General features: G+C 35.2%; 5 protein-coding genes and 1 long non-coding RNA gene across 7 annotated transcripts in view; 3 read left to right on the top strand and 3 right to left on the bottom strand.

Annotated features, from left to right (window-relative positions):
* LOC136419371 (EF-hand domain-containing protein 1-like) overlaps nucleotides 1-15,611 on the bottom strand; it is a 164,668-nt gene that overhangs the window by 33,777 nt on the left and 115,280 nt on the right. The gene's annotated exons all lie outside the window — the stretch shown is intronic.
* Rnmt (RNA guanine-7 methyltransferase) lies at nucleotides 51-2,435 on the bottom strand. Of its 2 annotated transcripts, XM_066405546.1 has the most exons (5): nucleotides 1,609-2,430; nucleotides 1,072-1,281; nucleotides 746-1,018; nucleotides 521-694; nucleotides 51-465 (listed from the first exon to the last, which is right to left on the bottom strand). In XM_066405546.1, exons 1-5 carry the CDS (start codon nucleotides 2,198-2,200, stop codon nucleotides 389-391), a joined length of 1,326 nt encoding a protein of 441 aa, XP_066261643.1. In that variant the 5' UTR covers nucleotides 2,201-2,430; the 3' UTR covers nucleotides 51-388. The 2 variants fall into 2 exon arrangements, with proteins under 2 accessions (XP_066261643.1, XP_066261645.1); XM_066405548.1 differs by lacking the exon at nucleotides 51-465 and having other exon boundaries at nucleotides 527-694; nucleotides 753-1,018; nucleotides 1,609-2,435.
* rt (Protein O-mannosyltransferase rt) lies at nucleotides 2,833-6,273 on the top strand. The gene is made up of 7 exons (XM_066401439.1): nucleotides 2,833-3,317; nucleotides 3,367-4,161; nucleotides 4,218-4,438; nucleotides 4,582-4,717; nucleotides 4,776-4,969; nucleotides 5,033-5,250; nucleotides 5,302-6,273. The coding sequence occupies exons 1-7, from the start codon at nucleotides 3,013-3,015 to the stop codon at nucleotides 5,788-5,790; spliced, it is 2,358 nt and encodes a 785-aa protein (XP_066257536.1). The 5' UTR covers nucleotides 2,833-3,012; the 3' UTR covers nucleotides 5,791-6,273.
* Prosbeta2 (Proteasome beta2 subunit) lies at nucleotides 6,419-7,918 on the bottom strand. The gene is made up of 7 exons (XM_066401445.1): nucleotides 7,841-7,918; nucleotides 7,588-7,729; nucleotides 7,354-7,533; nucleotides 7,101-7,294; nucleotides 6,902-7,044; nucleotides 6,687-6,846; nucleotides 6,419-6,629 (listed from the first exon to the last, which is right to left on the bottom strand). Exons 2-7 carry the CDS (start codon nucleotides 7,647-7,649, stop codon nucleotides 6,538-6,540), a joined length of 831 nt encoding a protein of 276 aa, XP_066257542.1. The 5' UTR covers nucleotides 7,650-7,729; nucleotides 7,841-7,918; the 3' UTR covers nucleotides 6,419-6,537.
* Nucleotides 8,520-11,898, top strand: GlyRS (glycine--tRNA ligase). The gene is made up of 12 exons (XM_066404419.1): nucleotides 8,520-8,839; nucleotides 8,894-9,237; nucleotides 9,294-9,459; nucleotides 9,519-9,664; nucleotides 9,843-10,061; nucleotides 10,181-10,274; nucleotides 10,414-10,578; nucleotides 10,715-10,968; nucleotides 11,025-11,149; nucleotides 11,202-11,366; nucleotides 11,426-11,613; nucleotides 11,682-11,898. Exons 1-12 carry the CDS (start codon nucleotides 8,579-8,581, stop codon nucleotides 11,787-11,789), a joined length of 2,235 nt encoding a protein of 744 aa, XP_066260516.1. The 5' UTR covers nucleotides 8,520-8,578; the 3' UTR covers nucleotides 11,790-11,898.
* On the top strand, nucleotides 12,293-13,096 carry LOC136418822 (uncharacterized). Its single transcript, XR_010752960.1, has 2 exons — nucleotides 12,293-12,487; nucleotides 12,809-13,096. It is a non-coding gene; the product is annotated as an uncharacterized lncRNA (long non-coding RNA).

Genomic DNA, 15,611 nt, shown 5'->3' with positions numbered 1-15,611 from the left:
AACATATTAGGTTTGTTTCAGCAATTAATCCGTGGTTTGTCTGTGATAGGTTGGCGCTTCTAGAAAGTTGTGTGCAACACACATGCCTGAACAATCACTAACAAGTTGTTGGGAGTTCAAATGGTTATAGGAATGTCTTGATTGGAAAATAAATTACAGGCATGTGGAAGCGCATGCCTCTAACATTTAGTTCGGAAACAATCTTCAAACATTCCTGATAGTCACCAAATTATCAGCAAATTGGCAAATCTCTTGGCCAATCAAGTCTCTGATTATCAATCAGCGGTGCTGACTATTGCTAAAACTATTATCTATATTCCAATTAAACTAATAAATTATTAAAGTAACTATTACATCTACAAATTAAGTGCTTTATATAAAATATCTGTTAATCATAACAAGGAGTGCCATCTTTGTTCCAACTTCTAACTTTTTCTTTCTCAAAGGCAAATGTCAGATATAGGGCTGAAAATAGATTTACAATAAATTAAAAATTCTCAATCTACAATAAAATGCATACAAGAAGCCTCCCAGTCACTTTTAGATAGAGTGCCACATAGGTACTGACTGTTTCCTTGTCTGGAAATAAATGTTGTGGCATGATTGTAGTCATCAGGAGCGTCCCCTGTCAATGGTTTATTATCCCTTGCAGGGTATGATTCTAAAGCTGCCATGTTAACCAATAAACGTTTCCCTAGGATGTAAAACATTACTTAATATGTACTACTTCCTCTAGTTACCATACCTTCAACTTTAATTCTTTCAAAGAATTGCCCAAATTTCTCTTTTTTAACCAACTTTAACCCATACTTTCTGGCTAGTTTGACAAATGTAGGAAAATGTACTAAGAACTCTGGACAATTAACTCTCCCATCCAATTTAAAATCATATTTGCCTCCAAATAAAGGTGGATTCTCAATATCAAAGTGTGGTATAACTTGGTATATGTCATTTCCAAATCTTCCATTATTAGATTTTCTTGCCCGACTTATAACTTCATTAGAATCCACCATTGTTCCTTTAATACAGAAACAGAAAGATTTTTGATAATTTCAATAATTATACACATACCAATAAAATATCCTCCAGCTTGTAGACACTCTGAGGCATTTTTTAACCAGCATTCTGCTTGTGATAAGCTCTCAAAACTGTAGTGAAAGGCGAATTGAGAACTGACAAGGTCTAATTTAAGGGATGGGTCCTCGAATTTTTCCCTGTATCGGACTTTACCAGCATCACCATGAATATACTCAATTGAGAATAAATTTCCTGAATGCCACCCTAAAAACCAATTATTGAATTTTCATTAAAGCTTGGTTATGTTAAACTTAACTTAGGCATATATGAATTTACTTTATGAATTTGACTATATCAAATTGCTGTTATTGTAACAGTAGTGTATTTTATATGGATGTTCAAATTTATAGAAGTCAAAGTTAGGTGAACTAAGTTTATACTATGATTAAACAACTTGACCGAAATGAAACAAAAATATCTCTAATACAAGTTAGAGATAATGCTCTAGGCATTTTATTATTTTGATGATTCACTGCTTAAAATTGTTTGTCTGTCAGAAAAAAATATTTTTTTTACCAGTACTTTACTTACTCCTTCTATTCTGTGAACTCTGCTTCATAAGATTGTACCTTTGCTTGCAGTCTTCTAAAGACCCTTCAGCAATATCACTGATAATAACATGCGTAACATTTCCTTTCCTCCACTTCTCCAAATCTCCACCTTTTCCTCCACATAAGTCAAACACTCTTATTGGAGGATTAAACTGTTTTTTTGAGTCTTTAATCTTGGTTAAATACTCATTAATAAGCATGCTCTTTATCCAATTGTGGAACCTCCGCAAATATATAATCTTACTCTCAGCTCTTTCTTTTAGGCCTTTATCTTCAATTAAATTGTAATGGGTAGCCACCACTTCGGAATGACTAACAGGTTTCTCAGGCTCTATTAAACATTTGTTAAGAGGTCTGGGTTGATCATCATCATCTAGTTGTCGTTTCCTTTTGTTATAACTGCCTTCAGTCTTTGTTTGAGTATTGTGGACAGTATCATCTTCAGACGTTTCTCCTTCAGGTGAGTCCACAAAGTTTTTCGTGGAGTATGAGTGGTTTCCTTCATATCTTCTGTCAGCAGCTGCAGCCGCCAACATTAATGTTTCTTCTAATTGATCAGTATTTTCAGCCATTGCAACACAGAAGCAATGCAGCAGTGATTGCTTATAATATTAGCTGGATTACAAGAGGTAAAAATGCAGAATTGGAAGGAAAAACTTTAACAGATTATTTAAAAGTTGAAATAAGATTTGAAGAAATGTCTTTGGAGCCCTTGGGAATATTGCAAATAAGACGGTACCACTGTCAGTGTAATAAATTGGTTTTAAAATCTGTTTATTCGGCTGTTTTGAAAGTATTTTGTGGGTATTCTGCCAGAGGAATTAATTATATCGATAAGTTAAAATAAATAACAAATGAAAGAATGGCCTTAACCTAAGTAAAAAATATAGCAGGTAGTGATCTGGTGGCAATTCGCTATTCATTCATTCGTAAATGACAGCACGAATGAAATAACATTCTGAGAGTTCCGGATAGTCCATCTTACTCTAACTTATTAAAAGTAGTGACGAAAAGTGAAATAAAAGCTGTGTAATAAGAGCTGTTAGAGTAAAAAGATTTTAGAATTACGAACCGAGGAATCCAAATTTTCAATAAACGTCATCCAACTGAATGCCAGTTCCGGCAGTTGACAGTTAGCTCTTGAGTACGTTGACACTTTTTTGTTTACCATTTAAATCTGGAACAAATTGCCTTACGTTTTCCCCAGTTTTCCATATTTTTGACTGAAAATTAGTAATATGTATTATTTCATTGCGAAGCCAAATAATAATTAGTTCAAATAGTATGACTGAACTGTTTACACTAAATCCAAATACCGCTACAACGCAATTTAAATAAAAGCGACTGAGGGTGATAAGAGCTTAAAAAGAGTCTTAGTTGAGAAATGGACTCTACAAAGCAAAGAAACGTAAAATATAAGCAGAAAAATACCGAAGCGTCAAATAGGCCTTTTCAAGAATATACTTTAAAGTCCTCAGAGATAAAACCAGATGTCAGAGATTCAATTAGATATGAAAAGCCCAAAACCAAAGAGACTGAAGATATATCTTATGATTCCACAAACAAATACATTAGCAAATTTAAACAGTTTTTCAAAGTTAATATTGAAATTGATGTGGTATCAGTGACATTATTTATTGGCGCTATAGCTACTAGGATGTATAAGCTTGAGCAGCCAAGGAATATTGTGTAAGTACTTCTGACTGTTCCCAACTAAAACTATATAAATCTCTTTTAGATTCGATGAATTGCATTATGGGAAATATGTCGCTCTCTACATGAAGAACACATTTTTCTTCGATTCTCACCCTCCTTTAGGCAAACAGCTTATAGCCTTGGCTGCTTATATTGCAGGTTTTGATGGAAAATGTAAATTTGATCGTATTGGTAGTTCTTATAGTGATTCTGTGCCTTTAGTAGCTTTAAGGTTCATCCCAGCCTTTTTTGGAAGTCTTATAATCCCCACTACATACCACTTAATGCTTGAAATAGGTGTCTCTGAGTGGACTTCCATTTTTGCTGCCTTCCTGTTCTTATTTGACAATGCCTTATTGGCACAAAGCAGGTTTATTTTAATGGAATCCATGCTTTTATTTTTCTCTCTTTTTGGAATTTTGTGTATTTTGAAGTTCAGAAAATATTATTTAAAACCTTACAACACTGCCTGGTTCTTTTGGCTGATTTCAGCTGCCATTTCGCTCACATGTTCACTTTCAGTTAAATATGCAGGTTTTTATTCCTGCTTCCTTGGTGTGGCAATAATTCTAAGGGATTTTTGGAGATTGCTCTCACAAAAATCGATATCAGATAGATCTTTATTTGTCAGATTTCTCATTCAAACACTAGTTAGTGCAGTGGCATCAATAACAATTTATCTTTTGGTATTTTATGTTCATTTAAGTCTGCTTTATAAAGCAGGACCTCATGATAGTATCATGACCAGTGCATTTCAAGCCTCCTTAGAAGGGGGTCTTGCTAGTATTACTAAGGGACAGCCTCTATTGGTTGCCCATGGATCTCAAATTACCCTAAGGTAAGAGCATTTAAGTTTCTTTAAAATCATTTTCTATGAAAATAGTTTTATTAAAGGCATTCACATGGCAGAACTTGTTGGTTGCATTCACATAATGCAGTGTACCCTATAAAATATCCAGACAAAAGAGGGTCCAGTCATCAGCAGCAAATCACTTGCTATTCATTTAAAGATGTGAATAATTGGTGGATTGTTAAGAGACCTGACAAAAATGATTTGGTAGTTGAACAACCTGTAGATTTTATTAAACATGGGGATGTGGTTCAATTGGTTCATGGTAAGTGTTAAATTAACAATTTAGATTGTTGATGTTATTGACTTTAACTTATGGGATAGTTATTTTCGTTAGTGTTGAGTAAATTATTACATTACAATTTTTGAATGCTTGTAATCAAGCCTTCTGCATTTTGATTGTCACAGGTATAACTAGCAGGGCCCTAAATTCCCATGATGTAGCAGCCCCAATGTCCCCTCAGTGTCAGGAAGTGACATGTTATATTGACTATAACATATCAATGCCTGCTCAAAATTTATGGAAAGTTGACATCATCAACAGGTAGATAATATTTTTTATAAAATCAGAAATTAAAAAACTATGTTGGCACAAATACTAGGGATCAGATAGGCGATAAATGGCACACAATTCAGTCTTTAATAAGAATAATTCACGTTGACACAAACACTGCGTTAAAATTTACGGGGAAGCAGCTTCCAGATTGGGGTTTTCATCAACATGAAGTAGCAGCTGATAGAGTAATCAATCAGGATGATACTGTTTGGAATGTTGAGGAGCATCGCTATACAAAATGTTTGTAAAACAAAATTACATAAATATCAAAATTATCTCACAAATTGTGTATTTTTCTATTAGCGGAGGATCAGAATGAGCGTGAAAAAGAACTAGTGAGCGCAGAAATGATTCCCACTGCAGCCACTTCTCTTTCATTTTGGGAAAAATTCTTTGAGTTGCATTATAAAATGATGTTCGCCACTACTGAAAGTGTTCAGAACCACATGTACAGCTCTACACCACTTGAATGGCCCCTTATGAGTAGGGGAATTGCCTATTGGGTGTCTTCAGATACGAACGTAAGTATAGGTATATTTCAGCTTACTTTTACTTTATAATTTTTTGGTCAGGCACAAATTCATTTAATGGGCAACATAGCAGTTTGGTATCTCTCAACTTTCGGCCTCATCCTTTATTTTACCCTGCTTATAATCTACCTTCTTCGTCGACGTCGTCAATGCTTCGACCTAGACGCTCTCAACTGGCAGAAATTCCAACTTATCGGAGAAGTGTTTTTCCTTGGCTACTTGTTACACTATTTACCGTATTTTTTCGTGGAGAGGACGTTATTTTTACATCACTACCTTTCAGCGTTCGTTTTTAAAGCGTTATTGTTTGCTGCCACAATTGAGCATGTTCATTACGTGTTAGAGAACGTGTTAAAAGCTCGAATGTTGGCCAAGGGGGTGGTTCTCGCTAGTTTGGGTATGGTGCTGGTGGTGATTTATGTTTTTAAGAAGTTTTCTGTGTTTAGTTATGGGAATGTGGCACTCAATACTGGGGATATTTTAGGGCTTAGGTGGAAGGATACATGGGATTTTATTGTTCACAAGAGTTGATGCTTATTAATAATGCACTCATAATATTGTAGGTTACAGTTTAAAATAAAAGTTAATATTTTGATAATAGCCAACACATTGCCCCCTTCCTCATAAGATCTCTTTACCCATTATTGTAATTTTAATCACATATAATGCATCAAATATATTGAAAATCATGGATTACTTTTAAAGCAATAAGCATGAATGCAATATGGGACGAAAAAAGTACAATTGTTTTTCCCTGATCTAAATTGCATGAATTGCAATTTATAATTAGAAAATATTTTCAAGCATGTAAACAGGTTCTTTCTATTAAAAAAGACTATAAGATCTGATATATTTTTATAGAAATTAAGAACTTTACTGTAAAAAAGGGTAGTATTTCCATAACAGAAATTGAGCTGACCTTTCTTGCAGCAAAATCTTCAATTTCTAAGGTTTTATCATTATTTAAATAAGACATAACTATTTATATTATTTGAACATTTAAAAATATAGTTTATTAAGAAAAAAGTATATTGCAGACATTATTTTTATACTCATTGTTAATACTCAGTTTTTGCATTGATTTTTATTACACATATTCTACTATCTTAATCGTGTTTTTATTTATTATGAATAGCTAGGAAATAAATTAACACTCACCCCAAAATATCAAATTTTAATAAAGGAAAAGAAAGTTGCATGAGTTACAAAAATCAATGAACTTTTAGCATAACATAACCCAATCATACAAAATACAAATAATTATTTATTAAAAGATGTTTAAGCAGTGTCCATCTCCTCAGGTTGCTCAATTCTCTTAACAGATACCTCCTCTACATCAAGAACTTTAGTAGTCAACACTGCAGTAGTTCCTAGAAACAAAAATCCCCTTGTACTCAAAAACATCCAGCTATAAAAACTATTATTACCCTTAGAATATTTATAAGAATTCTGTTTCTCTCCTTTCTTATTGGCCTCATCATAAGTCCGTTTATAATCAACTACCCCACCTTTACGAATGACACAAACATCAACATTAGAGCCTGAACCTAAGTCATTGAAAATACCGGCGGCAATTGCATCACGGACCTAATACCAATCAGCTTATAATTAATATAAAAACCTATTTTTAAGCAATACTTACCAGCTGAATGCCTTCAGCTTCTTCCATATCAGGCTTCCAGTTAGATTCAAACACTGCTATTGCAGCCAACGAACCTGATCCCATTGTAGTGAATGGAAGTTTGTCAGTTGATCCATGGGGATAAATTGAGTATAAATGAGAACCTTTATAATGTGACAAAATAATTTATATGAATTTTTTAAAATTATCAAACACAAACCTGTAGAATCAACGCCACCAAGAACCAAAGCAGCGCCAATATAGCCTTGATAACGGAATAAATATTGCTTTAACATTTGATTGGCAGTTGCCACTCGAACTACTCGATTTGTGTAAAGGCGGTGGAGCTCAAGCTGGGACGAAACCATTTGAGTTGTCATTTCAGTGTCTGCAGCAGTACCTGCACCACAGCAACTGACCCAGCAGATTGCTTAATAATATTCTTTTTGAGTGATTTAGGAGAGTGTACTTACTACATGTTAGGAGCTAAATAATGTATTTTTTCACAATTTTTATCAGCAACAGTGGTGTCTTCTGTGGCCCTGGTATCAGCTCCAAGAATCACACCATCTTTGTAGATTATGCCTACGATAGTAGTACCAGTTTTTTGGGCCTTTGGCATTGTCATGCCTTTAGTTTGAAGCATAGCATTTCTGAGAGATTTATCTTCAGTTCATTTAATACTAAATAGATGAGTTAATGCTTACCTTCGGCAGTTCTCGAAAGAAAAACCGGGAGGACTGACTTCGGGGCACAAAACTGAGGACATTTTCACTTAAAGGGATTTAATTAATATGCTTGGTTCAAAGAATAATGCAGTGTTTGAGGGATATTCAGTGCTGAAAGATACTAAGAAAAATAGAGGATATTATTACTGTATTAATCGTAGATTTAAATGAGATTTATAATACTTCTGGAAAATAAAATTTATATTTTTTAACTGAAAAATTGTTTACTCACCGATTAAAAAGAGCTATTATTTTTTGGTTAGATCATGACACAACAGAAACACACGGGAATATTTAGAGTGGTTCGCTATTACCAGAGATGAATCTGTGGTGCATTGTACACTCGAGAGTAGTTCACTCCGAAAACCTGCACCGACAAGTGACACTCACAGGAGTGAGAGTTGACGAGTAGCAGGGGCGTAAATAGCGAAAGGGTTGGTTAGCTATATAAACTCAAAACGACCCTTAAAAGCTCTCTCACTTTTTACTTTTACCCTTAGCTCTCTCGAGAAAGATACCACGATTATCACCCTCCGTATAGTACATACAGACTGTGATAATAAACGTAGCAATAGTTTTGTGTAAATAAAGATAGTCAAGCAGTATCAGCGCGTATTTTGTATCAAGTACTAGTATATTGGCCGGGTTAGAATACGGGTCCCTTTAGCGTGCTCACCTCCTAACGGAAACATAGATTACCCAGTTAGCAGCAACAGCACGCCGCGTTACCCCGAATCCCTATCGGTAAACGCAAACACCTATAAACCCCAAATCCAACGGAATTTGACGTTAGAAAAGCACCACTGTTAAAGGCTACTTTGACATTAACTGTCAAATTCTAACCCAACTTTTCTGGTTCAATTTACGAGGTTATGTAAACTTGCTAACGTCAAACGTGGAATACATTGAAACCCTTTCACTTTTGAATCATTTTTAAATCCATAATTTCTTAATTCAGTGTGGTACGTAAATGAAATTACATACAGTATTACATCATTTAGTGCTAAAATTTGAATTTGTCAACAAACCTGTGAGTCAGTGCATCTTCAAGTGTGGAAAGTCTCGAAGTTTCTCTATAACATCTTGCTTAAGTAACCATTATAACCAAAAAACTGATTGGGGAAAGACCAAGAAGCACAGAAAAGTCAAGTTGAATCTATATTTTGATACAATGGGAGACCCACAGATTGAGCAGATTTTAGCACCTTTGCGTGCAAGCGTAAAAGAACAAGTACCTAAACATATGTAAAATTTTAAAACATTTTTTAATTCTAATCTTTGATAGGGTGACTTGGTTCGTAAACTGAAATCTGAAGGGGCCTTGGAGCTTGATGTAAAAAAGGCAGTGGCAGAGCTAAAAGCTCGGAAGAAAGTACTTGAAGATAAGGAATTGGCTCTGGCCCCAAATTCCACCTTTGATAGGGCAAAAATGGAGGATTTGCTGAAACGCAGGTTCTTTTTTGATCAATCTTTTGCAATTTATGGAGGCATAACTGGGCAGTTTGATTTTGGGCCCATGGGATGTGCCTTTAAGGCCAATTTGTTGCACACTTGGCGACAATTTTTTGTTCTTGAGGAGCAAATGCTAGAAGTGGATTGTTCAATTTTAACACCAGAATCAGTTTTAAAGTACAGTTTTTCTGTCTTATATATCTTTTTTTTTCATTTTGCATAATTTACCTCAGGGCTTCAGGACATGTCGACAGATTTGCAGACTTGATGGTAAAAGATGCCAAGACAGGCGAATGCTTTAGGCTTGATCATTTGATTAAAGCTCATTTGGAGAAAATTGCTTCAGATAAGAAAACTAGTGTTGAAACTAAAGAGGAGTGTCAAGATATTGTTGTTAAAGTAATTTAGCTTCAAATGTTATTTTATTTATAAATTAATTGTAATTATTGTCTGTTTAGCTTGATGGCATGAATAAAGAAGAAATGGCTGCTGTAATGAAGAAATTTAACATGAAGAGTCCCTTAACTGGCAACGAATTGACAGAGCCTATTGAATTTAATTTAATGTTTGGGACTCAAATTGGTCCATCTGGCTTGATAAAAGGGTATGTCTGTCCCATTCTGAAATTCAACAAAATGTATAAATTTAAACAACTTTAAATATTAAAATTTTTATTAGTGGAATTTCTTCAACCATTTACATCAGTGACTTCGATATAATGATTTATGAAAAAAAAATTGATCCTTGAATTCTTGAAAAAATTCAGATTTGCCTTCTTAAAGATTTTTGAGACCTGAAACAGCCCAAGGTATCTTTGTCAACTTCAAGAGACTGCTGGAATTCAACCAAGAGAAACTGCCATTTGCCGCCGCCCAAATAGGAAACTCTTTTCGGAACGAAATCTCTCCCAGATCTGGTCTTATAAGAGTACGGGAGTTTACCATGGCTGAAATTGAACACTTCTGCGATCCTAATGATAAGAGTCATCCTAAATTTGAGACGTAAGGATTTTTAATAGTTACAACATTTTTCTTTTTGCTAATTTATTGCATGTTGAACTATTGGAAGTCACATAATCTAGTTTGTGAGCTAATGTTTTTTAATACCTACCACTTCTCAGGATTAAAGATGTGACTTTACTACTATATTCTGCCTGTAATCAAATGGATGGTAAAGCGGCTGAGAAGAAGACAATTGAAGAAGCTGTAGCTACGGTAGGTTGTTTACAGGGAAGTTAATTAACACCCTATGTTTACGGTTCACCACCTTCTGTCAGGTTTTTTTTTATGATCACCCTTTAAATATTTTGGAAAGTTTCTGGTTTTATTAAATTTTTCACTGTTTTTCAATTAGGGATTGGTGGCAAACGAAACTCTTGGTTACTTCATGGGGAGAATCCAAAAATTTATGGAGAAATGCGGAGTTGATCCAGCTCGTTTGCGATTCAGACAGCATATGGCCAATGAAATGGCCCATTATGCTTGTGACTGTTGGGATGCAGAATGTTTGACAAGCTATGTAAGAGCATATATATATCTTCCAGTATATACGACTGTTCAACGTTTGAGAAAAGAGATTCAACAAGCTAAGGAAACTTTTCTTAAACAAGACATGATTTAGATTTATTTATCTCCTAAATTATTAACAAGTTTAGGGTTGGATTGAATGCGTGGGTTGTGCCGATCGATCTGCATATGATCTGACCCAACATACTCGAGCTACAGGGGTTCGTTTGGCGGCTGAAAAGAAACTAGACCAGCCGAAAATTATTGATGTAGTTGAGGCTGCTCCTAATAAGGGAATGTTGGGCAAAACTTTTAAAAAGGACGCTAAAACTATAACGGAGGCCTTGGCTGCTCTGAGCTTATCTGATATTGAGGATTTGGAGAAAAGCCTAGAGTCCACAGGGTGGGTCATCTTTCAGTCCTTTTGCAAATTTCCACATTGATTTGGTTTGAGTTTAGAAATTACCAATTGTCCGTGATTGATCAAGAATTTGCGTTGACGAAAGATCATGTTGCAGTTAAACGTTACCAGCAAACGGTACATGTGGAGGAAATCATTCCGAGTGTGATTGAACCTTCATTTGGTGAGAGGATTCATGATTCTGTATAGATGGTTTTGGTCATAATTTTTATTAGGAATTGGAAGGGTGATGTACACAATCTTTGAGCACAATTTCAAGCAAAGGGAAAGCGACGAACAGCGGACGTATCTTTCACTACCTGCTGTGGTTGCGCCCCTGAAATGCAGCGTTTTGCCTTTGAGTGGAAACCCCGAGTTTGTTCCCTTTATCAAACAATTATGTAAGTTAATAAAATCCTTTTTAAACGAATTATTGAAGACTTCTGTGTCTTTTTTTCAGCCACTGATTTAACTAAAATGGATGTATCCCATAAAGTGGACGACAGTTCTGGATCTATAGGAAGAAGATATGCGCGAACTGACGAAATTGCAATTCCCTATGGCATTACTATCGATTTTGATACTTTAAAAGAGCCAAATAGCGTGACTCTTAGAGAGAGGGATTCAATGACTCAAGTTAGAATACCGGTAAGAAAATGGATTAATCAGGAGATTATTGTATTAAAATATTCCATTATTCCATATTCCATTTTCAGTTGAAGGAAATAGCAACGGTAGTTCATAATTTGTCCTACAGTAAGGAAACGTGGACCGATGTTGAAAACAAATACCCGAAATTCGAGCAACAGAAAGGCAAAAGTTAAGCGAGTTTCTCCATCTATTAAGCGAGTAATCCAGTTCTAAAACCAGCATTTTTACAATACTAAATTTCATATGATTTATTACGAAAATATATCGTTTTTGCACTTCAAATTTGTTTTTTGTGTGCAAACATATGTGTTTCATCTTTTTTAAGGTCGGTAATCCGGATTAAAACTATTTTATGTTGTTCTGCAAAAGGATTGGGGAAGTACTGGGTTATTAAAATTAACATCAATAATTCAAATCTATTCGTAAGCAATGACCATTAATAAATATTAATGTGGATAAACATTAAATCTTTAGAAAAATACCCCTCTTGAATTTTGATAAACCACCTTTCTCTCTTGAATTTTGAACCAAACTTTGATTCTTTCACAATACCTATCTCTCATAAATGATTGAAAGGTACTCGAAAGGTCAGATTATAATCTGATAACTGTATGAGTATGAATCGATTATTGCCTCTCTTTTTGTCCCAGCCACTTGAGAACGATTATTAATATCAATTATTTCGAGTTTCAAAGAAATCTTAAACTTGTCGTGGGTATAAAAAGGGAAAATTAGATTAAAAAAACATCAGTGAGGTCTCAGAGCTTGAAGTAACCCACGAAATCAATAAAAATGAAAGCCGCCCTTATTATCTTCACCTTAGCCGCCCTTGTTTGCGCTGGTTACTCTTGGCACGTACCTCGTCTTCCAGGTAAGATTTATTGATTTTTTTGCTTTAGAAACTTTATTTTATTGGTAAAACATACAAGTTTTTCGCCCAAGATTTCTTTGAAAATAACATCAATTTACTGTTAACTTTAACATAAAGCCAAACCTCCAATATTTAAGCTAAAGGGTCTGATCCCAAGTAGTTATACCCAGTTTCTATACCAGCGCTTCTTTGAAAACTAGCCTAGGATGCATAATAGATAAGTCATGAATTAAAGCAGGTATCTGGAAATCAAGTACTTATTTTGTAACAATTATGTCTCATAAAGGAGATGAATATGAACATTAAACATTCTGTTTCTAGCATGCCCTGCTGTAGACAACCCCAACCGCCACGCTATCTTGCTTCCCAATCCTTGGAACTGTGCTTCCTACTTTGAATGCTCCAACGGACATCCCTACTTGATGCGCTGTCCTAAAGGCCTGTACTATGACATCTTCCTAAGAACTTGCAACTATGCCGACAAGGTGAACTGTGGACACAGACGTCACCAAGACCCTGAACCAGAAAACTTGTAAATTCGCCGCTGAATTGACACGATTTTTTAATTCAAAATAGTCTTGGTACTTGAATAAATATTTAAAATATTTATTTATGTAGGTTTTTCTTCCGTTGTCTAGGGGTTTATTAATTGGAGCTTCGGCAATTGTGTTTTAGGGATAGTTAGGGATCTTTCAATGATAGCCACGTTAACTTAACGATATGAATATATTAGATAAAAAACTGAGTAAAAAAGCGCGGGCACGACCCCTGAGTCTTCAGTCCACTAGGAAGCCAGGAAAAAGAGAGCGATCCGCTTTCTCCCTAGTCTTAAGTATGAACATCCATGATCGTAAACCATGGGCGTACCATTTAAACAATACTTGAAGGCATTGGGACAGTCCTCCGCACGGAGCCGCTGCGTCCACATCTGGCACCCAGCCCTTGGCGAAGACCTCGCCAAAGGGAACCAGCATTGTACTTCCCATGCCAACAGAGCATCGTGGAAGAAACCCAGGTTACGGGGTAATGCCAACCATGGGCGTACCTTAGGGGTAACTCGCCCTCATGCCCTAATCCTTAATCCTAACTTATCGCAGGATATCTACAAACTATGTACACTAAGCGGTCTGACACGCGGATCCCATATTTATATTTTTTTTTTTTACTGAATCCTTATATTGAGAATAGTGTTTCTAAAATTACCTAATTACCCTAAAGTTGCTTGATAATAGTGACTGTAATATATTGGGATTTTGCGAACTTGCCTGGTGCCACCTATAAAGTATAAGTTAAATTATTCAAATAGGAGAAATTGTAACCAGCGTGATAGTGCGATCTATCGGAATGCGCCTCTAACTATGTAATTTTCCGATTGAGGCGTTTTTGATGTATCTAGAATTTTACGAAGGCTTCCGTAATGAAATACGGGAGAAATTTACAAATTAATACTTTGAGATCATTTCTCAGAGTTGTACCTTTGCATAAATTCGATTTAACATAATTTAACTTGAACAACTTTGAACTTCTCCTAACTAATTGTTCCCTTATCAAACTAATATTATAAACTATCAACGAATTATACCTAATATAAACCTCCCATATAAAACCAACAACAATAACCCGACCCACCCAATGATATGGAGATTATGAATCGTGGGTGTTGAGTACCATTAACAAACCTCATCAGTAATACCCACAGAGCGAACACAGATCGAACCACCTGATTTGGTGGGTAATCTGATGTGCCGAACAGATCGACAAGGTCCCCCCCATTGCTGCTATAGAGTGTACCATAGAAGTAGAAAGTAAATTCGATCGCCGCAGGTAGTTCATAGAATAAACAATAATAGTACCAGAGTACGACGGCTCGTGTTACATGCCACGGTTCGGTACTATTGCGCCAACGCGCGATTAACAGTTTGAAAAAATTACCCGTTAAATAACGCTTTGTTTAAACAATTAGTTGTATAGGAACCGGTCGTTGAGGAACCTGATATACCGTCCAGTGGTGAGAGTTATAACAATTTAACAGAATAAGTGTCTGATTCGGGGGAAATTGGTGGTTCTAATGGGATAGAGATTGAGCTTGATGGACTTTTGAGAATGTCGATTTTTAAGGATAATAACTGGGTAAGAATGGTTTTAAAGTTTAGAATATAGTTGGCTGGATGGAATGTTAATGATAGTACGTTAAAATACTGTGCATTAAGTTGAAGATTACCAAGTATCTGCATGGAAAATGTTACAATATTTTAAAATATGTAATAATGGAGACGATAATGTTTTGTGTCACTGGTTCTTATCATGCATATAGTTAGTTATGTAAAAACTATCTATGTGAAGTGTATTCGAAACTACTCATTATTCTACTTGAAATAATTCTAATATTACAAGGTGAGTACGTAGAAAATTAAACTAAAATGAAGGGCAAAAAATATTTTTTTACCCGTTTAAAGGCAAATTGAATTTTTTTATTTTTCATGGATATGAATCCAGGGAGAAGTACCTATACGGTATAATTCAAGTATGTTTTAGAATAAATTATTGACTGTTTGCCAGAAAAAACAAAGAGAAATGGTACACAACGCACTAAATAAAACGTGCATGGTTAATGATCGTTAATAAATGACTTATTTCACTTGGTAAAGGTCAGTGGTTACATAAATTTGCATTAGGCAAACGCACGAATTACCTCCATGTAGGTATCTAAAATATAAAACTTCCTTATACCATTGAAGAATGAGTATGTGTTAAATATTGTTTAAGTTCGTTTTGAACCTAAAACAACCTCTTTAGAGTCAAACAAACCTAATATTGTCACACACTCCTCATTTCCGTAGTGTACCCTACAAAATTACTGCGGATGTGCTAATTTATAACGGTACCACCTAATAACGTTGCACTACTGGGTAATCTGAAAGTCTGAAAGTTGAACATGAAAAAGAGCTCAATTAGAGGCTTATGTCTAACTTAATGAACTTATCTACTTAATGAGTGAACCCGAACACCTCCATTATCTCAGCAAAATCAGTGACAAAAAAAGGAAAGTGACATGCACTCGGCATAATGGACAGAACCACCAGGAAGACAAATTGAATGAAGTTGTTTGAAGTCGTGTTTGAAT

Source organism: Euwallacea similis, chromosome 2, assembly GCF_039881205.1.
Source record: "Euwallacea similis isolate ESF13 chromosome 2, ESF131.1, whole genome shotgun sequence".
Taxonomy (NCBI): Eukaryota; Metazoa; Arthropoda; class Insecta; order Coleoptera; family Curculionidae; genus Euwallacea; species Euwallacea similis.
The sequence above is the reverse complement of the archived record's forward strand: the minus strand, read 5'-3'. Positions and strand labels throughout refer to the sequence as shown.